This window comes from Onychomys torridus, chromosome 2, assembly GCF_903995425.1.
Source record: "Onychomys torridus chromosome 2, mOncTor1.1, whole genome shotgun sequence".
NCBI lineage: Eukaryota > Metazoa > Chordata > Mammalia > Rodentia > Cricetidae > Onychomys > Onychomys torridus.
Genome location: NC_050444.1, coordinates 151052127 through 151079712, shown reverse-complemented (window position 1 = coordinate 151079712; position 27586 = coordinate 151052127). Strand labels below are relative to the sequence as shown.

The window sequence follows — 27586 nt, the reverse complement described above, 5'->3', positions numbered from 1 at the left end:
GTTAAAAAAATGCCAAGCAGTTTCGACTGGAAGAGAGAACGGAGGTCAAACGCTGCTGGTGGGTCTGAAAAACAGTGTGGAGTCACCAGTGCATTAACTCTGTGGAGACATCAGCTACTGTCTATGAGTGTATTCCATGGCTTACGAGAGGTATTGACTAACTCCTGTGCTGCGTCCCCGTGGGGCAGACTAAAATCCAAATGGAAGCCTTCATTTTAAATTTCATCCAAACCAAAGGAAGTCATTGACCTCAGAGCACTGAGAGAGAATCCTGATTTCAATCAGGCCACTTTTGCTTGTTTGTCTGTTTTGTTTTCTGAGACAGGGTTTCTCTGTGTGGCCCTGGCTGTCATGAACTAGCTCTGTAGACCAGGCTGGCCTGGAACTCAGATCCACCTGCCTCTGCCTCCTGAGAGCTGGCATTAAAGGTGTGCGCCACCACTGCCCAGCTGTTTTGTTTTGTTTTGTTTTGTTTTTTTACTCAACCACAACCAGAGATGTAGCTCAGTTAGTAGAATGCTTGCCTAGTATGCAAGAGGCCCCAAGTTAGGGCCCCACCACCCTAGAAAAGGACAAGGTGGTATACACCTATGATCCCAGCACTCATGGCAGCAGGATCAGAAGTTCAGGGCCTTCCTCAGCAATGTATGAATAACCTCAGCTCTGTGTGGATTTCAAGACTAGATTGGACTATACAAAAACTCAAACAAAACCCAAAACAAACAAAAAAAGAAAGCAAATGTGCCAGCTGTGGTGGCATACTAATCCTAGAATTCAGGAGGCAGAGTGGGTTCCAGGCCAGCTAGAGCTACATAGTGAGAACATGTAAAACAAAACAAAGCAAATGTGTCTCAGTGGTAACGGACTGTTTTTCTAACTTGTACAGTTATCTGGGTTCAGTTTTTGGGAAAACAGGAAGGAAGGACAGAAACCTGCTTATCAAACTTCACAAACACACAGAGATAAGATTCCAGAAGAACAGTCAGGTGATCCTGGAGCCCAGGGCTATACTGTTACACTGCTAGCTAATGTTATATCCAAATCTCGGGGACCCCCCAAAGACCACCACAGAGACCAAATCCCACGTGTAAAAACAAAGAGCCTTTATTTCAAGCTCCGGGGCTCGGTCCCTCTGTCTGTCCAACACAACGGTGAAAGCAAAGAGCGCCAAGATCAGGTGGGGCAGAGTTCTTATCATAGCAGAGGTTGGGGTGAGGGATTTCTAGGGTTCAGGATTCCGATTGGCTGACAGCTGTCTAAGGGTATCTGTATAACAAAAATAGATGTGTCAGGGTTGGGGATTTAGCTCAGCGGTAGAGCGCTTGCCTAGCAAGAGCAAGGCCCTGGGTTCGGTCCTCAGCTCTGATTAAAAACAAACAAACAAATAAATAAATAAATAAATAGGTGTGTGCTAGACTCAAGGACATCTGGCCACCAGTCTAGTGGTTGGAATGTTTGAGGTGTCAGGAACTTCCTCACCCCTGGGCAAATCCCTGGGTGGTAGATGTCAGTTTGAGGCTTTTCCTGGATCTGGGTGTTGCCTGCCAGTAAGCCTGTCAAGGAAGCTGTGTCTAGGCCCCTAAGTATGCCATGGCTGCTGTGTGGTCAAACTGTTTTTGGGCACTCCACAGCTACCATGTTTGATAAGTTTCTTCTCAAAGATAAAAACTGAAGTGGTGATTTAAAACCAGAAATCCCACACTATAAGAAATAAGTCAGCATCAGCTAAATAAAATAAAACAGGGGGCTGGAGATATAGCTCAGCAGTTAAGAGCTCTGGCTGCTCTTCCAGAGGTCCTGAGTTCAGCTCCCAGCAACCACATGGTGGCTCACAACCATCCATAATGAGATCTGGTGCCCCCTTCTGACCTGCAGGTAGACATATATGCAGGACACTGTATATGTAATAAATAAATAAATAAATCTTTTTTAAAAACACAAAACAAAACAAGGGGCCGGGTGGTGGTGGCACATGCCTTTAATCCCGGCACTCGGGAGGCAGAGGCAGGTGGATCTCTGTGAGTTCGAGGCCAGCCTGGTCTACAGAGCCAGGACAGACTCCAAAGCTACAGAGAAACCCTGTCTGGGAAAACAAAACAAAACAAAAAAAGGATTGGGGATTTAGCTCAGTGGTAGAGTGCTTGCCTAACACGCACAAGGCTCTGGGTTCGGTCCTCGGCTCAGAAATTTAAAAAAATTAAAATTAAAAAAAATATATATATAGGCAAAACACCAGTGCACATATAAAACAAAACAAAACAAAACAAAAAACACAGGTTACTGCTGGGTGGTGGTGATGCAGGCCTTTAATTCCAGCACTCAGGAGGCAGAGCCAGGCGGATCTCTGTGAGTTCGAGGCCAGCCTGGGCTACAGAACAAGATCCAGGACAGGCACCAGAACTACATGGAGAAACCCTGTCACCTCTAGGCTGCATCGCCGTTTTTCTGACCTCCAGTCTCCAGGGTGTGTGACGGGTTTGGCTGTCTTCTAGAAGACCTTGAGTGGCAGCTTTCTTTACGCCTTGAGCCCATTTTAGGGTGGGGAATTTCCTTTACACAGAAAGGTTTTTTTATTTGTTTGGTTTTTGAGACTGGGTTTCTCTGCTCTGGCTGCCCTGTAGACCAGGCTGTCCTCAGACTCACAGAGATCCACCTGCCTCTGCCTCTCCCTCCAGTACTGGGACTAAAGGCATGTGCCCAGCTACGAAGTTTTACTAACATTTTTTTCCCCTTTAAAGGCATGTGCCACCACCGCCCAGCTACTTATACTCTGTTATCTGTAACAAGCTACTTGGGTATGAATGTACGTGGTTCTTGGGGATAATTTTTTTCACTAAATGAATATTTATTGATAAATAGATAAATCTTATAAGCTCAGAGGTAGTCATGGTCCCTCCACAGCAAATGTTACAGTCTTAGACAATTTGAGTGTTTTTGTTGTTGTTGTTGTTGTTTTTTTTGGTTTTCTGAGACAGTGTTTCTCTGTAGCTTTGGAGGCTGTCCTGGAACTCACTCTGTAGCCCAGGCTGGCACTGAACTGCTTGGCTCAGTCTGAGCATCTTGCTTGCTGGTCTTTGAATTATCATAAGTATTGCTGTAGCGCCCGCGACCACCCATTTACCATGTCCGAGCGAGGGGCTGTGGATCAAAAAACAGAGACCAGAGACAGAGAGTCATTCCTGCCAGAGGATGCCAAAAGCCGTTTATTGAAGAAGGGAGGGAACCTTAAATACAGGCTTACAGCACAATGGAGGAACCCCTGGAGGGCAGAAGTTCCCACTACTGAATGTTCTACATTCTTGCATCTAAGCTGTTTACACTAAAAGCAGGAAACACAAACAAAAAATCTCCAGTGAGCATTCAGGAGGGTGGAGACCTGCAGGGAATCAGCATAGGGAGGACATCAAGGTCAAGGTCGGCAAGCGCGGGGTAGTTACCCAATTTGGGAGTTCCAGGGCCCTACAGATAAGAATCACTAAGAAGCTTGTAATAAAAATATCAGCAAGAAGCCACTTTGAAGGGCTGTAGGGTGGCTTGTGTGCTAAAATATGGTAAATTAGTCTGTGAGTAACAGTACAGTGTCTGCCTATTAGTGAGGTAAGTTCTAGAACAAATCCAGGAGTGTGAAGTCTGTTTTAGGCACTGAGAACAGTATTTTTACCTCATCTAGCCATCATGTGCCCCCCTGCACCCCCTGTCCCTGCCCCCTGTACCCCCGCCCCCATAATTTGTTTTTCACCTGTAATACATAAAATGTTTAATCATGTAAGGGACATGGAAAACATGCTGGGTTTTACTTGTATTCATTGTAATCATTCACTTGAAAAAACAGAATGTAGCCACATGTAATTCTTCATTATATTGCCTGAAAGATTTTGCTGACATATATAAGCTATAAGGGAAAGAATAAAGATAGTTAAACTGAGGTAGATGTTTTCCTAAAACACCAAGAATGAGAGAAGGAAATCACCAGAACAATAAAGAATAGAAAATATGGGAAAAGAAAAGAAGGAAACAACCAAGAAAGAGTATGAGTGTCCTTGCCCTTACCCCCTCAGATATGAAGGTCATAGCATGCCAACTCCATGGATTCCCTTTGAGCCCTGTGCTGTTGGAGGCTAGCCCTCCAGGTAGCAAAAACCTAACATTAAAAAAAGGGGCCGGGCAGTGGTGGCGCACGAATGTAATCCCAGCACTCGGGAGGCAGAGGCAGGAGGATCTCTGTGAGTTCAAGGCCAGCCTGGTCTACAAAGCGAGTTCCAGGACAGGCTCCAAAGCTACAGAGAGAAAACCTGTCTCGAAAAAACAAAAAGGGGCGGGGGGTGCGGGCTAGGGAGATGACTTGGTGGTTAAGAGCACTGGCTGCTCTTGCAGAGGACCCAAATTTAATTCCCAATATCTAGGTCAGGTGGCTCACAACCCAGCAGGTGTTTGCACATAACCACATTCAGACACACATACCCATGTAGTGGTAGTTGCTCTACCCATGACCTTGGGCCCTAAAGAGGCTGTACAGAACTGGCCCTTGTACTTGACTTCTTAAGAGGAAAGGGAGAGGGGTCACAAGCTCCTTCTCCCTTCCTGCTTCCTGGTGTGATGGAACTGCCAGGTGGATTCGCTCCTGGTCAGATCAGAGGACAACTTCAGCTGTCTACTCGGTTCTGTATTCATGAGTGTATTTCCTCAATTTACCTTAATAAATGTCCCTAATACTCCTGAAGCAGACTACTGTGGATTTATCGCTTTATACCCATATACATAATTAAATGCAGTAAGTTTTAAAAACTGGTAAAAATGTCATCTGGGAAAAAAAAAATCCCTCTCCCACTTAACATTTGTTGAAGATCATTGTTGAAGATCAAAGTGTTCAAGGTCACACCTTGTTCTAGGAACATTAGGTACACCTGGCGTAGCCACCTTGCTGTACTTTTTTGTTGTTTGTTTTGTTTTTTTTCAAGGGTTTCTCTGTTTTGGAGAAACAGTTTGGAGCCTGTCCTGGATCTAGCTCTGTAGATCAGGCTGGCCTCAAACTCACAGAGATCCGCCTGGCTCTGCTGGGATTAAAGGTGTGAGCCACCACCGCCCAGCTCACATTGTACTTGTTTTTTTTTTTTTTTTAATTTTTTCTTCCATTTTTATTTCATATACATCCACAAACCTTACACAGTTATTAAATTATTTTCTTTTCTTCTTCTTCTTCTTCTTCTTCTTCTTCTTCTTCTTCTTCTTCTTCTTCTTCTTCTTCTTTGTTTTTTTTTTTTTTTCTGAGACAGGTTTTCTCTGTATAGCTTTGGAGGTTGTCCTGGATCTCGATCTGTAGGCCAGGCTGGTCTGGAACTCACAGAGATCTGCCTGCCTCTGCTTCCCATGTGATGGGATTAAAGGCGTGCGCCACCACTGCCTGGTTCAAGTTATTTTCTTACTGGTCTATAGGCAAGTTGATTTTACTCCATATAGACAATTTTCTTTACATCTCCCTCACTCAAGAAGAAAAAGCCATGTGATGGTGGCCAGCCTGGTCTACAGAGTGAGTTCCAGGACAGGCACCAAAACAACACAGAGAAACCCTGTCTCGGAAAAACCAAGTAATAATAACAACAACAACAATAATAAATAAATGAATGAATGAATGAATGAATGAATAAATAAATAAATAAGTTGTTTCAGTAGCATAGTGGATAGAGGTTTTAGAACCTGATCCAGTTAATCAATGCCCATTATATCCCCGAAGGCCAGTATTCTGCCAGTACCTCCCCTCAGGTAAGGGGGTTTATAGCCTTTATCTAGTCTTTTTCTTCTTTCCTTTGTTTTTTGATTTGGGATTTCTTTCCATATTCTGGCTGTCCTCGAACTCACCATGTAGGCCAGGCTGGCCTCTAGCTCTTCAGAGATCCACCCACCTCTGCCTCTGAGTGGCAGGACCAAAGGAGTGCGCCACCCACCCCTCTGAATCCTGTGTTTTTCACAGGGTCAAACTAAATAGAAGCCAAAGACTTCTGGTGAACCTCTGTAAAGCTTCTTTTTATTTCTTTGTGGAACAGATTGCCCCCACATGTCAGAGCGTGATAGCAGCTCGCTATCTAGCATTTATTCTCTTTTAAAAAAATTAATTTTTCTATTATCATCTTGATACAGTATAAATTACTATCCTAATAGTGAAATCACATCGTACTTTTAAGTCACTAGATCATGTAATGAAGTGAGGGAGCTCTGCCCACACAGAGCAAGGTAAGGGACCCTTTTGTAGCCAGAAGGAAAAACCCAGAGTAGCTCCCCCTAGTCGTGCTTTGTGCTTGACCTGCAGCCCTACAACCTTCTATAGAAGTAAAACTTTGCTTTGCTTAAGTGCTTTGGATTGTGGTTATTTTCCTGAGACCCTAGACCAGTCCCATTTCTAGATACAGGATACACAAGACTTGCATTTATTTATTTATTTATTTATTTATTTATTTATTTATTTATTTATTTATTTATTTTTGAGCTAAGGATCGAACGCAGGACCTTGCGCTTGCTAGGCGAGCGCTCTACTACTGAGCTAAATCCCCAACCCCACAAGACTTGCATTTTAAGAGGAAAGTCAGATTGTAGTTATGTTGTGTGATATTTTGTTGTGTTCTGACAAAGCTTGCTTGGATTCAGAGAGCAGAGCTAGCCACTAGTTAACCATAGAGGTCTGAAGGTCTGTATGGAGAGGAAACAGGAAGTAATAAGGCGGGGCAGAAACAGGATAAAGGGCTCTTTGGTCAGAGAGCAGAGAGGTAGAAAGTGACTGGTTTTCCCCGCTTCTCTTGTTAGGGTCGGCGTCCAAAACAGAGAGTTTCACTCCGATATCGGGTCACAAAAGAAGCTTTATTAGCACGAGCTCGTGGGCCACCAGCACGAGAAGTAGTCGGTGACCCCAAGTCTAAGGCTCGCAGGCCTTTTAAGAGGCGGTTCTATCAGGGCGGGGGAGCAGGGTCATCCAGAGTGCAGACATCTGGAGACCAGATGTCTCCGCGGTCTTTCTCAGAGTCTGGGTGGGTAAACGAATTCCAAGCTTATCTAGCAAGGGGTTATTTTGCAAGCATTCTTCTCAAGCAATTTATCTTGCAAGCATAACTGCAGGTGGTCATCCTGCAAGCATCCTGTTAGCACAGCATGATGGGCTAACTTTTCTGGTATGGGGCCTGGGGACAGAGTGCAGTATTTTCCACTGAATCTACAATTAGCAGAGCTAGTGGGGGGGGGGCCTTGTTTCCCTTACAATGGCCTTTCATTCCCCCCACTTTTTTTTGTGCTGACCTTTAATCCTAAAGGTCATTCCCTGGTATAGGCTAATATCTTTGTCTTAGGACCATCATTTTTAACCCCGTCTACTTGGGAACGGACAAAGCCTGAAATCCGATTTAGGACATATGGTCCAATCTACTAGGAGCAGAACAATTAGAGGCCCAGTGAGGGCTGAAAGCAGGGTGGTCATCCAGGATGACTTTTCATACCACCCCTCGAACCAGCTTTGGGAGCCTCGTAGGGATTTTTCCCTTGCATCCAGTCTCTCCCTGAGTTTTGTCATCGATTCCCTTACTACACCTGTATGATCCATGTAGAAGCAACAGTTTTCCTTCAGGGCAGCGCACAGACCACCTTCCTTTAAGAACAGTGAGTCCAGTCCTCGTCTATTTTGCAGGAACACTTCCGATAACAAAGTTAGAGACCTTTCTAAGGCAGTAACGGAGGTCTCGATCGCTCTCAGGTCTTGTTGGACTGCCGCTTCTAGGATCCCCAACTGCCTAGGGCCTTCAATTAATGCTGCTGCTCCGGTTCCTACCCCGGCTAGCACTCCTGCTCCTAGCAACACGGCTAGGGTGGCACCGACAGGTTCTCTGGGGAACCTAGTCCTGCCCGCAAAATGCTCCTCAAACTCTTCAGCTGGGTAATAGACTAGCCTCGGGTAGATTCGGACAAAGACACAGAAGTCTCTAGACTGGTTGAAACTGGCAACCGAGACACGCAGGGTGAGTCCTGTACTGCATGCCCAATATAGGCCAAGGGCCGGGACAAGGAAGAGGGACCCATTTGTGGTTGTTATGTTCTCTGTGCGGGCGCAGAGGGGTCTCCCCCAGGTAGGGGTACATCCTAGACAGGTTCCCAGGCCAGTCACTTTGGGGAAAGTTAACATATGCTTGGTCCCCCAATCACAGCTAGCCGAGGTGTTGTAAGTGAAACTTTCATTCATAGCCATCCCCTCATAATAAGGAGGGCTGAGCTGAAGGCAGATCCAGCAGGACTCAGTGAGATTGGGATAGGTTGAATTCAAAGCCTGATATCCTCCTTTGATTAAGTTTATAAGTCTTTCTCCTGTCCCTAGGCCTGGGGGAGTTGTTGGAGGGTCTGAAATGTTTTTCGGGGGTGAGGGGCGAATCTCAGGCTGATAGATTTTAGGCATGGGCCCCTTTTGGTCCGGAAGGACCGAGTTTGGGCCAATAGCCGGGCGTACTAGTGTATTATCCTTGCTTAGCCTTATCTTAAAGAGAAGCCCAAAATCATGTCCGGGAGCATAGAATCTCAAACCCCAGGTCTGACCTTTGTACCATTCAGCTAGAGATGTGGATTTTTTTCCTTCAGTAGTGAAGGTTATGTTTAGTACGTTACACAGGGAGGTGTTCTGGCATCCCGTGACGTGCTTACCCTTAGGTGCAAGGTCATCTGGGTGGAAAGGATGATGAACCAGATAAGGGCCCCTGGCCGGTTCAGGATAAGTGATGTTTCACCCTACTCGGATCCAATCCCATGTAGAGCTAGGTTTCCAATATGTGGTTCCAGTGGTTTCGCATCCCCAAGCCTTACAGTATAGGGATTCTGGTCCCCCACACCTATGAATCTCCCCTCTTTTTCTACCATCTCGGGGGCATACATAGAATGACAAATAATTGAGGAGGCATCTCCTCCGGGGGGTGGCGCATCCCTGAGGCCTTCCATCATTCATTTTCCCTTCACTTGTTATGGGGAGTTCGCTACCGGGTTCCTTCCCCTGCAAATCCCAGGTGTCTAGTCCAGCTGCTAACTGACAGATATCTGGCTGGAGTGTAGGCCACTAGGTTCCCAGCGGGTAGTCCGAGCTAGACACTGTCCACACCATATCTCCCGTCCCAGATATCACTTGCCAAGTTTGTGGTTGTGGCTGGTGGGGGTTTGTCTGGCTGGCTTCTGCGCCTAATGCAGAGCTTGAGGGGATGCTCAGTCCGCTCCACAGTCCAGTCCAAATCAGCATCCAGGTCAGGGGCAGGGGCAGGTTTGAGATGGGACCCATGAATCCAGGCAGCAATCCCATCCACCTTGACTGCCATCGGGGTGGTCAGCAGGACTTGGTATGGTTCCTTCCACCGGGGTTCCAAAGTCTGATGCTGGTGTCTGCGGACGTATACGAAGTCCCCCACGTGGAACTGATGGGCAGCGCTGTCCCCGCCGGGTTTGTACGCAGCAGACAGTTGCTTCCACAGTGTATGCTGGACAGATGCTAAGGCTTGCAGCCTGTCAGACAGAGGGGAAGGCATGATTTCTCCTTGCTGGATGGTTAGGCTCTTAACTGGGGGTGCACACCCAAGGAGCAGTTCAAAGGGGGTAAGACCCATGAAGGAAGGGGTATTTCTAGCTCTAAAGAGGGCATACGGTAGGAGCATCGTCCAATCTCTAGAGCCAGTCTCCATGGTCAATTTGGTTAAGGTCTCCTTAATGGTCCTGTTGGTTCTTTCTACCTGTCCTGAGCTCTGGGGTCTGTATGTACAATGCAACTTCCAATCAATCCCCAATACCTTTGCCAGTCCCTGACTTACCTGGGCCACGAACGCTGGGCCATTATCTGACCCAATTACCTGAGGCAGTCCAAATCTTGGGAAGATTTCTTCCAGGATTTTCTTAGCGACTATTGCGGCAGTCTCCTTTTTGGTGGGGTAGGCTTCTACCCATCCTGTAAAGGTATCTACAAACACTAGCAGGTACTTTAGGCTATACTTAGCTGGCTTTACCTCGGTGAAGTCTACTTCCCAATGCTGGCCAGGGCAGGTTCCTTGTAGTCTTTTTCCGGGGGCCAGTTTCCCAGGATATGCATTTACCTGCTGGCAGGCCTGGCAAGCAGCTACCACCTTCTCTGCCATTTGCTTCTTCTCAGATGGGGAGAGGGTCTTATCTTCTGTAGTCAGTTGGATCAATTTTCTGCTGCCCAAATGGGTTAATTTGTGGATCCTTTCCAGAGTGTCTTTCAGAAGTTCCGGGGGTGGAGCCTCTTCAGGAGCTGAATCCTCCGGAGTTGAGGCGTGAATAGCCAGGCTCCTTGGATCCCAGAGGGCAGCCTCCTTTGTCTCTTGATCGGCCTTCCTGTTTCCCGCTGCCACTGGGGAGTCCCCTTTTTGGTGCCCAGGGCAATGTACGATGGCCAGCTCTCGGGGTAACATTACAGCCTCCAATAGGGCCTCAATCTCTTTTTTATTTTTTATTTCTTTTCCAGCCGATGTTAGTAGCTCTCTCTCTCTCGATATATTGCCCCATGCACATGCGCTGTTGCGAACGCATACCGGCTGTCAGTATAGATTGTGGCCCGTTTTCCTGCAGCCATGGTGAGAGCTTGCGTGAGTGCGATCAGTTCTTTCTGGGCTGAAGTTCCTTCCGGGAGGCTACTAGACCAAATTACCCGATTTTTGTCCACTACGGCTGCTCCCGCTTTCCTCTGCCCCCCACTCAGGAAGCTGCTGCCATCCGTATACCATATCAGATCAGAGTGGGCTAGAGGCTGGTCTGTTAGGTCCTTTCGGACCCTGGTTTCTTCGGCTAGGATGGCCTCGCAGTTATGGACTAGTTCGCTCTCACCCTCTTCCGGGGAAATTGGGAGGAGGGTGGCCGGATTCAAAAGGGACGGGGGCCCAAATGTGATGCGGTCTTGGTCTAGTAGCGTTGTCTGGTAATAGGTGGCCCAGGCATTGCTCAGCCATTGTTCGGGCGGCTGACGAACAATGCTCTCTAGCGCATGGGGAGCAATGATGGTCAGGTGCTGCCCCAGAGTCAATTTGTCCGCGTCTCTCACCAGAGTAGCTGCTGCTGCCACTGCCCGTAGGCAAGTGGGCCACCCTCTAGCCACTTTCCAGGGTCCGAGAGCTTGCACTAGTACACCAACCGCCACCCCCTTTTTCTCATGGAGGTACAGGGTGAAGGGCTTACTCACATCAGGAAGGGCTGTAAAGGCTCCATTTTAGGCTCTATCCCAGTAGAGAAATGTATTTCTGCTTAGTGGAAAATATTCCTGCTTAGCTCGTACAGAAGGCTTCCACGTTGTAAAGCTAGCTCGCAGCTCTTGGAAAAACAAGCTGCTGTGGCTGAACTCCAATCAACCCTCACTCCCCAATCCATGTGTGATCCAGCTGGATGGCTGAACTCTGAGCGACCCCACTCCCCAACCCATGCGAAACTGCCCTATAACAAGCCTGCGAGCTTGAGCTTCGGGGTCTTCAGTCCTAAGCTTGACTGATTGACCCGTGTGCACGCATAAAATAAACTGTTTCTGTGTGACCCGATATTGGAGTGAAGCTTCTGGTTTCAGCGCCGACTCTAACAGGGCGAGGGCAGGTGCCAACAGGAGTGCCTTCTTCAGCGTCTCGAACGCTGTCTAGTGTTCCTCTTGCCAGACAAAGGGGTTCTTTTCCTTGAGTAAGGGGGAAAACGGCTCCGTTATGGCGGCAAATCCTGGGATCCATAGGCGACAGAACCCTGCTGCACCTAGGAACTCCCGCAGTTGACGGCGATCCGATGGGGCCAGGATGTTGGCCACCGTTTTCTTTCGGGCGTCCATCAGCCATCTTTTTCCTCCTTCAAGAGAGTAGCCGAGAAAGGTGACTCGGTTCTGGCAAAATTGTGCTCTATATCCCAATTTTGCTGGCTGTCCTGGTACATAGTATATAGTCCAGGCTTGCCACAGACTCAAGCCAACCCTCCTGCCTATCCTGAGTGCTGAGATTATAACCAGCCTGACAGGGAGGAATATACGTATACATATACATACACATACATATAATGTATATATTTATATTATGCCTATGTGTATGTTGGATCCTGACCCCAGTCCCTTGAGTAGCTGTTGCCTTGCTTGCTGACCTTGATCAGGTGTCCTCCCTATGCTAATTCCCTGCCGGTTTCCTTCCTCCTGAACGCTCACTGAAGGTTCTTTGTTTGTGTGTCCTGCTTTGGTGTAAACAGCTAGGATGCAAGTATGTAAGACATCTGTAGCGAACTTGTGTGTCCTGCTTTGGTGTAAACAGCTAGGATGCAAGTATGTAAGACATCTGTAGCGAACTTCTGCCCTCCTGGGTTCTCCCACTGTGCTGTAAGCCTGTATTTAAGACCTCTTCCCTCCTTCAATAAAGGGCATTCAGCATTCTACAAAGAGGAATGAACCCCTGTCTTGTCTCTGGTTTTAATCCTCAGCCCCTTGCACAGACATGGTGAACGGGTGGTAGCGCGGGTGCTACATGTGTACATATACATATATGTATATATGGAGGATATGTTTCTCACTGTGTAGTTGTCTCAGGGTTTTCTATTGTTGTGAAGAGACACCATGACCATGGCAACTCTTATAAAGAAAACATTTAATTGGATTGGCTCCCTTACAGCTTCGGAGGTTAGGAGCATGGCAGCATGCAGGCAGATGTAGTGCAGCAGCTGAGAGTGCTACATCTTGCAGGCAACAGGAAGTGGACTGGCTGTCACATTGAGGGAAGCTTGAGTAAAAGAGACCTCCAAGTCCACCCCCACAGTGACACATTTCCTCCAACAAGACCACACCTCCTAAGAGTGCCACTCCCTTTGGGGGCCATTTTCTTTCAAGCCACCAAAGTATCTGCCCTGCTGGTCTAGAACTGGCTTGTAGACGAGGTTGTCCTCAAATCTAGCAGAGATTGGCCCATTTCTGTCTTCCCAGTGCTAGTTACAGCTGGCTGGAGTGAATGCATTCTACAGGGACATTTGTGACCTCCCTCTTTGCCCATCAGGCCATTAACAACAGACTTATTACTGGCCCATAAACTTCTGAGAGAGTCTTCCGTCTCCATCTCTTATCTCACCATAGGAATGCTGGAATTCCAGATGTGTGACACCACACCCCACTTTCTTTTCTTTTCTTTCTTTCCTTTTTTTTTTTTTTTTTTGGTTTTTCGAGACAGGGTTTCTCTGTGGCTTTGGAGGCTGTCCTGGAATTCACTTGGTAGCCCAAGCTGGCCTTGAACTCACAGAGATCCACCTGGCTCTGCCTCCCAAGTGCTGGGATTACAGGTGTGCGCCACCACCGCCCAGCCACACCCCACTCTCTTACTGGGATACTGGGGCTCAACCCAGGTCAACGGCTTGCTTTGCATGTACCTTTACCCATCAAGCCACCTTACTGCAATGTCCCCCTCACATTTTTTTCAGGTCTTTTCTCAAAAGCACCTCTTAGGGAGGTCTTCCCTGGCTGTTCTGACAAAACGCCTGTGCCTTTCTGAAATGTCACTGTTATACCCAGATTGCAGGGAGCCCCAAAAGACCACTATGGAGATTGAATTTTATATGTAAAAGCAAAGAGCCTTTGTTTTCAAGCTCATAGTTTGGACTCTCTGTCTGATGCAGCGGTGAGAGCCCTGAGCCCAGGCAGGGTGGGGTTTTTATCATAGCAGAGGATGGGGTGTGGGGATTTCCAGGGTTCAGGACTCTGATTGGCTGACATTTGTCTAGGGGTATAGGGAATGTTTGGAATGTCAGGTGGGGGTCAGCTTATGGATTTTCCTGGGTCCCGGTGTTGCCTGCCAGAAGCTGTGTCTGGGCCTCTAAGCCTGTCATGGCAGCTGTGTGGTCAAGCTGTTTTGCACCCTCCCCGCACCCCACGGTCGTGTCTGTTGACGTCATTATATAGTGTTTTTTTTTTTTTTTAACCTTACTACTTGTCACAAAATAAATTAGCTATTTAATTCCTTGAAGTTTTTCCTAGTGCTTAAGAGGGAGGTTTATGAGCCTTGAAAACTTAATTTACATAGTTAATTTAACATCAAATTTCCCAATAGCCTAATAAGATAATTTAGTGCTGTCCCAATTTTGTACGTGAGATAAATGAGAGACAGAAAGAATAAGACCATTGTGCAAGGGTCTTGCAGTTAGGAAATTTGGCCATGTAATATTCCACCCAACAATTTACTGATCTTACTTATTATCTGCACTAAAATTTCTCACCATTTATTTATTTAGATTTTATTTACTTACTTACTTATTTATTTATTTGAGCTGAGGATCAAACCCAGGGCCTTGCGCTTGCTAGGCAAGCGCTCTACCACTGAGCTAAATCCCCAACCCTTATTTTATTTTTTATTTTTATTTATTTATTTATTTATTTTGTTTTTCGAGACAGGGTTTCTCTGTGTAGCTTTGCACCTTTCCTGGATCTCGCTCGGTAGACCAGGCTGGCCTCGAACTCACAGAGATCCACCTGCCTCTGCCTCCCGAGTGCCGGGATTAAAGGCATGTGCCACCACCGCCTGGCTTATTTTTAATTATGTGTGTGCATGGGTATGTGCACATGAGTGTAAGTATCCTCCAATGCCAGAAGAGGGCGTCAGATCTCCTGGAGCCAGAGTTACCAACTGCTGTAAGCCACCCTAAGTGAGTACTGGGATGTGAATTCAGAGTCCTTTGCAAGAGCACCCAGCACTACTCACCACTGTGCCATTTTTCCAATGTCAAAATTCTCATCCTTTAAATTAGGCACGGATGAGCACCTGCTCATGGTGGGCTCATGGTGATAAGTGTATATGACAGAGCGGGTAACAAGCTCATCACCAATACCTGGCCCAGAATCATCACTCAAGAGGGCTGGAGCATAACTGGGAGCATAGCTGATGCTTAGCTCGAGGGTCCCCAACACTAGCAAGGGAAAGACGTTTGCTATGATTGCTAGGACTGTGTCCTTCCCCTTTAGTTATCTGTCAGCACCTGTTAGCAACACCCACCTGCTCCCAGGTGAGTGAATGCACTCACATACAGTTGTAATCCTTGCGCTTCAGAGGTAGAGGTGTAAGGATCAGGAATTCAAGGTCATTCTTGGCTATATTATATTGAGTTTGAGGCCAGTGTGCATTACATCAGACTCTGTCAAAAAACACCATACATAAAAAAATGAAAGTGAAAATCAGTATTTCTCTTTATTTTATTTTTATTTTTTTGATTTTTTTGAGAAAGGGTTTCTCTGTGTAGCTTTGTGCCTTTCCTAGAACGAACTCTGTAGCCCAGGCTGGCCTCGAACTCACAAAGATCCACCTGCCTCTGCCTCCTGAGTGCTGGAAAATCAGTATTTCTTTTTTTTTTAAATTTATTTATTTATTATGTATACAGAAGAGGGCACTAGATCTCATTACAGATGGGAATTGAACTCAGGACCTCTGGAAGAGCAGTCAGTGCTCTTAACCTCTGAGCCATCTCTCCAGCCCAAAAATCAGTATTTCTAGAGAGTGCCGAGAAGATAAATTCAGAGAGATGTGATTGAATGATAGATTGGGGGGGGGGATCATTCAGGTTCAGGGGTGGTTAAGGAAGGGGAGTCTGAGGAGGCAAAATGTGAACCATGACCTAATGCCCTAACAAAGTCAGTCATGGACAGACAGCTATGGGGGAGGAACATTATGGGGCAGGAACCCTAGGCTAGGAATTGAAGCAACTCCTGGTCCCATGTGCCATCCTTTATGGCTTCTCTAGGCCCTCAGAGAGGTTCCTTTGGTGACCTGGGATTTTCTCAAGCTCAGTCTCCCACCTATCCAGGAAGGCAGCAGTTCATGGAGGCCCAAGGCCCCCCTTCTAGAAGACCTGCAGCTAAGCCGGATCTAAGACTCCTGGTTCCTGTCTGCCTCTTCTTCTCCAGCTTGGGGCCCCAAATCTCCATGGCAATGCTTAGACGCAGTTCTGATCCGAAAGAGGAAGATCTAGGATTGGTAGCCCACAATGCAGTGAGGAGACTGGAGGAATTGGTCTCCCTGTTCCTTGAGCTCACTTACAGGAGCAGCCAGGCCCTGCACAGCAGTGTCCCCAAAGGCCTCCAAGGGGATTCCAAGGTCTGCCCCCTGCTGGGCACAGACCGAGGATGGCTTTTCTTTGGCAGCTGCCCCAAAGACTACTCTTGCTAGGGACAGCAGCTTTGACTGTGTCTGCCCTGGGGACAGGTGAGTAGGAAGGGGCTGGAAGGGGCACACTTTATTCCCAGGTTTCTCCAGTCATCACTAACTCTGGTGGGCAGCTCTTGATAAGGGAGGCTGGGCCTCGCTTAGTATCCTAAAGTCTGTTCCCACCCCTTCTCCAAGGACCCAGAGGTAGGGATTTGTGGGTGGGCGGGGTAGCCCTTGGGTCTGGGGCTATGGATGAGACAGTTTGCATTGGGCATTCCTGCATCCCACCCTCATATCCTGCTTCCCCTCTCTTCTGTCTCCTGTGGTCAAGGGGCCAGGGGTGCAGCTCAGCAATAGAGCATGAGCTGAAGATGTTTAAGGCCCTGGGTTTCATTCCCAAACCACATGAAAAAAGAGCTGGGCAGTGGTGATGCACACCTTTAATCCCAACACTCAGGAGGCAGGTGGATCTCTGAGTTTGAGGCCAGCCTGGTCTACAAAGTGGGTTCCAGGACAGCCAGGGTTATTACACAGAGGAACCCTGTCTCGAAAAACCTAAATAAATAAATAAAAATAGCCATAAGTCATCTTATTTCACTTTGTCTATTATTATTATTATTAGTTTTTCAAGACAGGGTTTCTTTTTTTTTTCTTTTTCTTTTCTTTTTTTTGAGGTGAGGATCGAACCCAGGACCTTGTGCTTGCTAGGCAAACACTCTACCACTGAGCTAAATCCCCAACCCTTTTTTTTTGTTTTGTTTTGTTTTGTTTTGTTTTTCGAGACAGGGTTTCTCTGTAGCTTTGGAGCCTGTCCTGGACTAGCTCTGTAGACCAGACTGGCCTCGAACTCACAGAGATCCACCTGCCTCTGCCACCCGAGTGCTGGGATTACAGGCGTGAGCCACCGCCCAGCTCGGTTTTCAGTCTTTAAGGCAGACTTTCACTAAATTACCCAGGCTGCCTCTGAACACACTCTATAGCTCAGGCAGGCCTTGTGTTTAAATTAATCCTCCTAGCTGGGATTTGCAGGACTGCAGCACCCAGCTACTCCTGCTTGGTTCTCATCACCACCAGGGACAAATGGCTGAGGTGCCTATGTAACAAATCAAAGCGGACCTCAGCCCCTGTTATAGGCCCTCCTGGCTGACATACCCCACCCCTACCCTGAACTCTCCAGCCCAGGGGGCTGGACTACTCTTCCCTATATAATCCAACCATTTTGGTTACTCACTCTTTGTATTTTGGGCCTCCTGGCTGCTTGCTACACCTGGCTTCCCTCTCTCCCTTCCCTTCTTCCCCCCCACCCCCTCACATGGCCCAGCTCAGTCTGGACATGTCTGCTCTTGACTCTCCCAGAGGTCCCTGCCTCTGGCTATGCTCTCCCATACAACTATAATAAACCTTCTCCTACACCATACCTAGGAACAGTCATGTCCTTTCCTTTCTTTCTCATTCTGTCCTCGTTGTTATTATTTGCGTTGTTTATATATTGAATACGGTCTTGATACACAGTCTAGATGGTCTCCAACTTTCGGCGATCCTCCTGCCTCTGCCTCTTGATTGTGCACCACTATGCCTGGTTTTTGTTGTTGTTTTATTTTTGTTTGGTTTTCCGAGACAGGGTTTCTCTGTGTAGCTTTGCGCCTTTCCTGGAACTCACTTGGTAGTCCAGGCTGGCCTTGAACTCACAGAGATCTGCCTGGCTCTGCCTCCCCGAGTGCTGGGATTAAAGAAGGCGTGTGTGCGCCCACCGCCGGTGTCCCCCCCCCCTCTTTCCCCCCCTCCCCCGGCCCAGCCCAGCCCCCACCAGAGCTCTCCTTAAATCTCATAGGTCAGAACTAGGTCACATAACAATCCCCAAAGGGATAGAATTAGGATCTGTTTTAGCAAGGAGAAACAAAGAATGGGAGGTGGGTGGGCAGGCTCTCAAATGTCCAAATGTAGCCATCTCATCCTCACAAAGGATAACAAAGGTGCCTGACGCTTTAGTAAGGCAATGAATTCTGAGCAGTGTAGGAAAACCTTCTTCCTAGATAGATGCCCAGGAGGTTTTTGTTTTTGTTTGTTTTTTGTTTTTGTTATTGCAGTCCCAACCTACAAAATACTTGGAAAAGTAACATTTGCTTTTTATCTTGACCACAAGCCCTAATTTGACAGGCACCATTTGTTCTACCCTCAGGTACATCTGTCTCTAGACTGTTTCTGTCCATTCTTCCCGCAGTTAACACAATAGCTCTTGGGATAGTATCTGAATGTAGAGAGGTCTGCAGATGCCCCAGCGGCCATGAAAATATGCAGTGTATACATTTCTCCCCCCTTTTTAAGGCAGGTCTCCTGTATCTCAGTTGGCCTTGAACTTTCTGTGTTAGTTAAGGGTGGCCTTAAACTCCTAATCCTCCTACCTCCACTTCCTAGGTGTTGGGATCAAAGGTATGCAGTACCCAAAAACCTTATTTACATTTTCTTTCCCTGTCTCTGTGTCTCTCTTTGTCTCTCTGTCTCTGTCCCCCTCTCTCCCTCTCCCTGCCCCCTTCTCTGGTTTTGTTTTTTGTTTTGAGACAGTCTTACTATATAGCCCTGGCTATCCTGGAACTCACTAAAGGCTGACCTTGATCCACCTGCCTCTGCCCACTGGGTACTAAGGCATGCATGGCGAAGAAGCCTGGCTATCATAGTTTTCTTTTATGAGACAGGGTCTGAATTTGTAACACAGGCTAGCCTTAACCCACCATGCCCCTTCCTGTCCTCCAGAATATTAGTTTTACGGGCAGATGCCACCACCCTAGGGGCTGAAGTCCAGAGCTCTCGAATAAGGAGTTGTGACTTTGGAATAAGTCATAATGTGCTCAGCAAAATGCCGATGAGCCTCATAGAGGATGTGCGATGATCCCTGCGCTCTCCCCTCAGCGGACCTGACGGACCTGTGCGGACAGACGTGGCAAGGGGACGCGCTGCAGCTTCGCTCTCACTCGGCTTCACGAAAGTTCTACTTTGTGACTCCGGACACAGATTGCGTGCTGTGGCTGCGTGCCGCGGCCCCTGAAGATAGGATGCGCTTCCAGTTCCGCTTCTTCCTGGTCTACAGTCTGTCCTCGGCCACCCGGACCACAGCAACCACCCTGGCCACCCGGGCCACCCTGGCCCGGAATGCATCCTCGCCCGACCCGTGCGCACCCGGCTCCTACCTGCAGTTCTACGACGGCCCCCAGGGGGCGCCACGGGCCCTGGGACCCCCGACCTGCGGCCTGACCATCCCTGCCCCTCTCACTTCCTCTGGACCCTGGCTTGGCCTGCGCTTGGTCACCAGGGGCCGCCAGCCCCGTGTGGACTTCTTGGGAGAGGTGACCTCTTTCCGCTTGGGTGGGTTGGGGCTGATGACCAGGGTAAGGCGAGAACAGAGCAGGAGAGGAGATGCTCAGATGACAGGAAAGGAGGAATGGGGTCCCCGCTGGGAAAGACTGGGTGCATGGAAAGACTTGGGGAACCAGTGAGGGATGAACCAATGAGAGATCTACAAATCCTGCCTTGACACTCACTCTCTAGGCACACTTCGAAGTGCATTCACACAGGACACCAGTTCACACCCAAACCATACCCATATAGCACTTACAGTTGAACACACACACACACACGCACACACGCACACACGCACACACTCACCTTTTTTTTTTTTTTTTTTTTTTCATTTCAAGACAGTGTTTCTCTGTGTAGCTTTGGCTGTCCTGGAACTGTTCTGGAGGCTGGCTTGCTGGTGGGGGAGGTAGGCTGTAAGCAAATGAACAAGTGAATCTGTGCTCAGTAGAGGGAGTAAGTGCTGTGGAGGACCTTCAGTTGGGATGAGGGTCCCCGGGAGAGGTGTAGGTAGGCTGAGGGGTAAAGTAGTATTTGAGTGTGTAAGGACCCCCGAGACCAAGTTCTCAGCACAAAGGAGATGTATTTGAGTGTGAAAGGACCCCCAAGACCATGTTCTCAGCACAAAGGAGAGGTATTTGAGTGTGTAAGCACCCCCAAGAACAAGTTCTCAGCACAAAGGAGAGGTATTTGAGTGTGTAAGCACCCCCAAGAACAAGTTCTCAGCACAAAGGAGAGGTATTTGCCCCAGAGGGACAGAGGGCAGGGATAAGAGACAAAGAGGACATAGAGGAAGAAGGGGAAAGGAACAAGGGAGAGGGGCCAGGGATGTTTGTCCCAGAGGGGGATAAAAGACTGTCTCTGGACGGAGAGGAGACTGACATGGCACTTTGGCAAATGGCAGTTTAGAGAGGTAAAACGAGAAGCCCCATGTTAGGTGTTTAATTATAATTAGACAGGTTAATTAAGTGAGCCGAAGGGGGCTTTTGATTGGTGGACTTCAATACTTTGATAGCTGGACCTCGGTAGTCAGTCTCAGGGGGAGGAAGGGGCCAAATAAGGGAAGAGACCTTGGGGGCTAGCTTTAGAGATGTCATCTAATGGCTTTTAGCCAGGCTAAAAGGGATGGGAGCGAAGGGCCTGCCAGAGCCATGTCTGCCACATTTGAGCTGGTCGGAGTCCCTTCAGAGTGGAGATCTGATGGAATGAGCCATGCAGGCCATCATTTCCCACTTAAGGAAGGGAATTTTAGCACCATCAATAGTAAGTGCAAGGCTGGGAGCCAGGGTGTGCAAGGGGTTGAGGACCATCGTGATTCTGGAGGCCATACATGCATTCAGGAGCACAGACCCATACTCACACTGGCTCTAGCCCGCTCTAGCAGGCCTGATCATGGCATAACACAGGCCTAAGCATGGCAAACATAGTAGTGACAGGTTTTGGCTTTTACTCTTCTCTCCCTTGCTTAAAAAAAAAGTTAGATTACATTCCTAAAGCTAGCCCCTAAGGTCCATTCACTTATTTGGCCACTGACTCATTCCTGAGACAAAACACCAAGGTCCAACTATCAAAATTCATTATTTGGCTAGCATGTCCAATCAGGACTTACCAACTCACAGTGTTGTACCCAGAGCCCCCCAAAGACCACCAAGAGACCGAATCCTGTGCAAAAGCAAAGAGTCTTTGTGTTGTTATGAGTTAACTCGGGGCTCTCTGTCTGTCTGACACAGCAGCAGAGTAGGAGAGACCCCGAGCAGCATTGGGGCAGGGTTTTTAAAGCAAGGGGACCTGAGGGCTACAGACCACATAGGAACAAACTCAAGATTGGTTTATGTGAGTGGTAATCATGTTAGTAACTTTTAAATTTTATTTATTTATTTGTTTATTTATTTATTGTGTATACAGTGTTCTGTCTGCATGTATGCCTGCAGGACAGAAGAGGTCGCCAGATCTCATTATAAATGGTTGTGAGCCACCATGTGGTTGCTGAGAATTGAACTCAGGACCTCTGGAAGAACAGCCAGTGCTCTTAATTGCTTTGCCATCTCTCCAGCTCCCCTGTTAGTAACTTTTAATTGGCTAGGGTTAGTTGGGGGTTACAGTTACCATTTTGGAGCAGGCCTGGACAAGTCCCAGGATTTTGTTTGTTTGTTTGTTTTGGTTTTGGTTTTTCGAGACAGGGTTTCTCTGTGTAGCTTTGCACCTTTCCTGGAACTCACTTGGTAGCCCAGGCTGGCCTCGAACTCATAGAGATCTGCTTGGCTCTGCCTCCTGAGTGCTGGGATTAAAGGCGTGCGCCACCACCGCCCGGCAGGTTCTGTCCTTGAACTGTCATGGAGGCTGGCCAGCCTAGCATGTACTGATGGGGCTGGCTCAGTGGACCAGGCTTTCACATTGACCCATGCACGTAGCTCTAAGTTGGTGAGGGGTCCCAGATAGTAAACAACTAGCTGAACCTTGAGCGGTCAGAACACATGCGGAAAGGGAGCTACTGCAAGGACTATGTCTTTTGTTCATGGCCCTCCCAGAGACTGTTTGCTCAAGTCTCAGGAAACTGAAATTGAGGCCTGATCTCTGAGAGAAGACTGACAGCCTGTTATGGCGTCTGCTTGGTCCTTTCAACAGTAACACAGACTTTCCCTTTTTCTCCTTAAAAACCCACTCTGGCAACAAACGCTTGCTTGCTTGCTTACTTGCTCTTGTGATAGTGCACACGTGGGACCCCGGCTGGCCAGGCTATCCCACATGTGAGTGAAAACATGCTGGGCAGATGTAGTGGCGGGTAGAGGGAGGTGACTTGTCATTCACAACCCAGGCACTGCATCCGGGAGGAAAGGAGTTGAAGAGAAGAATAGAAAGAGGAGGGAGGAGTTGGGGATTTAGCTCAGTGGTAGAGCGCTTGCCTAGCAAGCACAAGGCCCTGGGTTCGGTCCTCAGCTCTGGAAAGAAAAAAAAAAGAAAGAAAGAGGAGGGAAAGACAGAAGGGGTGTGTGTGTCAAGGGTGCACACCTCCTGGGAATGGAGAGAGAGAGCAGAGAGGAGAAAGAAGAAAGGCGGATTTTTCCTTAAATTGGGCCTGTACATCAGGACGCAGGGCGACCCCGAGGAGCTGGTCAGAATATTAACACTTGCTGCTGCTGTTGCTGCTTGCCATCTGCTTTTGTAGCACTCCCACCCTCCTGAGTAAGGAGTCTCCTTTGTGCTGAGAATTTGGTGTCTGGTGTCCTGTCCTGACTCTGAGGGTCCCATCTTCCCTTACACACACCGCTGCATGATACTGACATGAACTTCGAATTCATTCTGCCTCCAACTTAGGTGCGAGCCCTGTAGCCGTGTTGGTCAGCTGATCCAAATTCCCCTTGCTTCAGTCTTGTTTTGTTTTTCAAGACAGGGTTTCCCTGTGTAGCCCTGGCTATCCTGGAACTCTCTCTGTAGATCAGTCTGGCCTGGAACTCACAGAGATCTGCCTGCCTCTGCCTCCTGAGTATTGGGACTAAAGGTGTGTGCCACCACCACCTGGCTTGCTTCAGTCTTAGTACTGCTCCACAGAGCTAAAGTGGGCAGGGTGGTGCACACCTGTAATCCCAGCCCTTGGAAGCTGAAGTAGGATAAAGTGTTTGAGTCTAGACTGGGTCACATTAGGAGACCTATCTAAAAATAAATGATTTAAATAGTGGGGCTGGAGAAATGGCTCAGCAGTTAAGAGCATTGGCTGTTCTTCCAGAGGTCCTGAGTTCAATTCCCAGCACCCACATGGTGGCTCACAACCATCTCTAGTGGGATCTGATGCCCTCTTCTGTTATAAAGTCGATAGAACATTCATATACATAAAATAAATAAACAAATGCTTGAAAAATATCAAAGAGGCTGGGGTGTGGCTTGCCTAGCTAAAAGAAGGCGCTGAGTTTGGTCCCCAGCATTTCATAAACCAGTGCATACATGGTGATGCACACTGTAATCCTAGCAGTTGAGAGGTAGAGGCAATAGGAGTCAAAGGTCATCCTCAGCTGCATAGCAAGTTCAAGAGCAGCCTGGGCTACCTATTTTATGAATTCTGCAGGTGTTAGCCAGCATACCACCACCACTACCACCACCACCACCACCACCATCCCATCACAATTACCATCACCACCACCAACTACCAGCACCATCACTACCACCACCATCACCATTACCACCACCATCACCAACAACTACCACACCTCCAGCTATCACTGTGTTCATTACCATCAAGATTGTACTGCAATCACCCTAGGAAGCACCTTCCATGTATGTCCTGACAGCAGCCTTGTCCTGCCCCACCCCGAGCAGTTCTGTCACCGTGGGCCACGCTGTTGTAGTAGCTGGTCTAGGACCCTTACTCCCAGCACCTCCCCCTTTTTTTCCAAGACTTTTTTTCCAAGATTCTCTGAAACAATCTTGGCTGTCCTGGAACTCACTCTGTAGACCAGGCTGGCCTCAAATTCACTGAGATCCGACTGCGTCTGCTTCCCAAGCGTTGGGATGAAAAGGCGTGCGCCACCACCGCTGGGCTCCAGCTTCCTTTTTCTACCCAGGGTCTTGTGGCACCTACTTCCGCTGTCGGAATAGCAGGTGTGTGCCCCAGAGCCTGCTGTGTGATGACTGGGACATGGACAACTGTGGTGACGGCAGTGACCAGGACTCTCAACCCCCAGCCAGCTGCAGAGGTCAGTGATGAGGGTTGCCTGGACCCCACTGAACAACAGAGAGGCTGGTTGGCTGTAATACCCTTCTTCTGCGTGGCAGGACCTGGGTGGGGAGGTGGCATGCAGCAGGAGGGAGTGTGGCCACAGTGGCAGTCAGTTTAGAGACCAAGGGTGTGAGGGCCAGTGCAACAGGGAAGGGTCTAGTCCCACCTTGTGGCCTGAGACCTCAGGAGAGGCTGTTCTTCACAGGACCTGAGGACCTGTCTCAGTTATTTATTTCAGTTAATCATTGCCAATCATTACAATGATGTCTGGGTTATAGCAGATGCTTGAGAACCAAGAGTTAACTGAACAGAACAGCAAACTTTGTGACACCTTGGTTTTCTTGTCGGTAGGGGGTGGGGGTCATCACACCTACCTTGCCGACCCCTCAACTGCAAGTGTGCCACAGTTAAGTGTGCCACACAGAGCGTGACACCTGCCGCACAGAAAGCTGCTTGCCCAGACTGCTCTGTCCTTTGTCCTGAGAAGCAGTTCCACTTATAAGCCTGCTGAGTAGGAGACCAGACCTCACTTCCAGCTGTGTGACCTTGGCCAGATGTTTTGTCCAATCTTTGTCCCTCATTTCTCTTATTCTAGTAGTGGGGTGTAGGTGGAGTTTCTCTGCGTCTCAGCAACACTCCCGAATAACCATTCAAAGGTTTATTATTAATTATAAATGCTCAGCTGATAGCTTAGGCTTGACTCCAGCCAACTCTTACAACTTAAATTAACCCATATCTATTAATCTATGTACTGCCCCGAGATTCATTTACCTCATCTATGAACTTACCTTGTGGCTTCTTCCACATCTGGTTAGTGACTCTCCTGACTCCCTGGCTCTCCCCTTTCTTCTTCCCAGCATTCTCACTGCCCCCAAATCCTGCCTAGCTATAGGCCAATCCCCCCCCCCCCCTTTTTTTTTTTTTTTTCGAGACAGGGTTTCCCTGTGTAGCTTTGTGCCTTTCCTAGATCTCACTTGGTAGCCCAGGCTGGCCTGGAACTCACAGAGATCCACCTGCCTCTGCCCCCCGAGTGCTGGGATTACAGGCATGTGCCACCAATGCGGGCTTAATCAGTTTTTTATTAACAATGAGAGTAACACATCTTCACAGTGTACAGAAGGTTTATCCTACAGCTGTGGGGATCGCCAAGAGGTCTCAAAAGGAGCTCTCAAAGTGCTGTGACTGCTCACAGGTCCCTCTCCGGTACCCAAGCAGACTCTGAGAATGGAAGATGACAGTTCCAAGCCTCTGACTCTCCTCGTGGCTCTCGGCTCTGCAGCGGACAGGACCTCTCCAGCAAGCCTGGCACCCGTCACACAGGAGGTGTCGGAAGGTAGATGGCCTTTGGTGACAAGCCTCTTCTTACATTCTTCTACCCAAATCCCACTTGGCTCGGTCAGGAAAATGCTTGCTGCACAAGTGTGAGAACTTGAATTTGCATCCCCCCCACCCGAGTAAAAAGCCAGGCTCCGTGGGGGTGTACCTGTGTAACCCCAGCGCTGGGAAAGCCAGTCTATGCCAACAGGCAAGGCTTGAGTGCAGTGGGAAAGGCCTTGTCTCAGAAAATTAGGTGGCAAAGGAGTGCGAGGCAAGGAGAGCTCCTGGGGTGGAGAAATGGCTTAGGGATTAGGAATGCAGACTATGTGCCAGCACACAGTCGGGCAGCTCACAACTGTAACTCCAGCTCCAGGAGGAACTGAAGCCTCTGTTTCCCAAGGACACCTGCATTCACATGCAAATGCACACATGAATACACATAATTAAAAATAAACCTTTAAAAAAAAAAGATGTGGGAAACGGTAGCCCCCACCTTGAATCCCAGCACTCGGGAGGTGGAGGCTGGCCAATCCCTGTGAGTTTGAGGCCAGCCTGGTCTACAGAGTGAGTTCCAGGACAGTCATAGCTACACAGTGAGACCCTGTCTCGAAAAAAAACAATAACAAAAACAATGCACAAAGAAAGAGGTTTCCTAATGTCAGCCTTCAGCCTCCAGTCAGCACACATGTACATCTAAACACATGAGAACATGTATGCACACATAAGCACATACCACACAGACACAGGCCAGATAGCGGAAAGAGTGAAAAATCAGATGGAGGGCTGACAGGAAGGCTTGGCAGGAAAAGGTGCCTGCTGAATAAGCCTGGCGGGCTGAATTTGATCTCTAGAAACTGTGTCAAGAAGAGAACAGATGCCGGGTGGTGGTGGCGCACTCGGGAGGCGGAGGCTGGCCGATCTCTGTGAGTTTGAGGCCAGCCTGGTCTATAGAGTGAGATCCAGGAAAGGTGCCAAAACTACAGAGAAACCCTGTCTTGAAAAACAACAACAAAACAAAACAAACAAACAAAAGAAGAAAAAAGAAAGACAGAACAGACTCCATCAAGTTGTCCCTGACACCTCCACATACTTGCTGTGGCACACATGTCCTCACCCCATCATAATATAAACTGGTGGTAACACACACAGACACACACATCCCGGTGGTAACACACAGACACACACTCACACACACACACACACACACACACACACACACACACACACACACTCACACACTTCCTGTCTAGGTGACCACAGGACATCAGGCCCAGGTGGAAGCTGACTGGACTCTCATCCCTCTCACAGGTGCCTGGATCTGGCGGGTGGCTCTGGCCTCCTCGATGCTATTGGCCTCCACTGGCCTCCTCTGGTGGTACTGCTGCTGCCCAGGTTGGCTGGTCTGGCACCCAGATGCCCACAGGCTTGGCCTCAGATGCTGCACAGCCTACAGTACTTGCCACCTATGTCCTGGCCGGGTGGCTCCTGGGGATCTGTGGCTGAACTGGCCAGCATTCCAGAACCAGAGAGGCCACCCTTAGGGGGCTTAGTTATCAGATGAGCAGGCTCTGGGGTCTGACAAGCTTGAGCTTTAAGCTCTGTTGGCTGGATCACTTGGAACAAGTCACTCAGTTCTTTGAGCCTCAGTTTGCCTCTCTGGGAAATGGGCCAAGTCCTGTTTCCCAAATGGGGGAAAGGTTGCAGAAAGCAGAATAATCAGACTTGCTTTGTTCTGAGTTATTCCTTATTGTCCAGCACAGTAGCGTCCATGCTGGGCCTCACTCCCAGTGAATCCGTTTTAGAAAACAGCAATTGGCTGCATTTGAAGTGCAGACACTGAGGCAGCCTGACTAAACAGATGCTGTAGCAGGAACAGTGAGGCCCAGTCTGGTAAATAACAGACTAGATATCACCACCTATGACCATGTTAGATTAAATCAGAACACACAGGGGCTCTATCCAGGTCTGGGGGTGTAGAACACTCACCTAGCCTGCACAGAGCCCTGGGTTCCATCCCCACCCAACACCTCATAAAATGGGGCAAGATTGTATGCACCTGCCA

General features: G+C 48.4%; 1 protein-coding gene across 1 annotated transcript; it reads left to right on the top strand.

Annotated features, from left to right (window-relative positions):
* The first annotated feature begins 16123 nt into the window (after positions 1–16123).
* Ldlrad2 (low density lipoprotein receptor class A domain containing 2) lies at positions 16124–27065 on the top strand. Its single transcript, XM_036178623.1, has 5 exons — positions 16124–16202; positions 19053–19505; positions 24053–24184; positions 25400–25540; positions 26833–27065. Exons 1-5 carry the CDS (start codon positions 16124–16126, stop codon positions 27063–27065), a joined length of 1038 nt encoding a protein of 345 aa, XP_036034516.1.
* The last annotated feature ends 521 nt before the right edge of the window (positions 27066–27586 follow it).

Coding starts and splice junctions, on each gene's coding strand:
- Ldlrad2 (XM_036178623.1), top strand. CDS start 16,124: ATGGCTTTTCTTTGGCAGCTGCCCCAAAGACTACTCTTGCTAGGGACA. Junction 24,185..25,399: donor ACCCCCAGCCAGCTGCAGAG/GTCAGTGATGAG, acceptor GACTGCTCACAG/GTCCCTCTCCGGTACCCAAG. Junction 25,541..26,832: donor CACACAGGAGGTGTCGGAAG/GTAGATGGCCTT, acceptor TCCCTCTCACAG/GTGCCTGGATCTGGCGGGTG.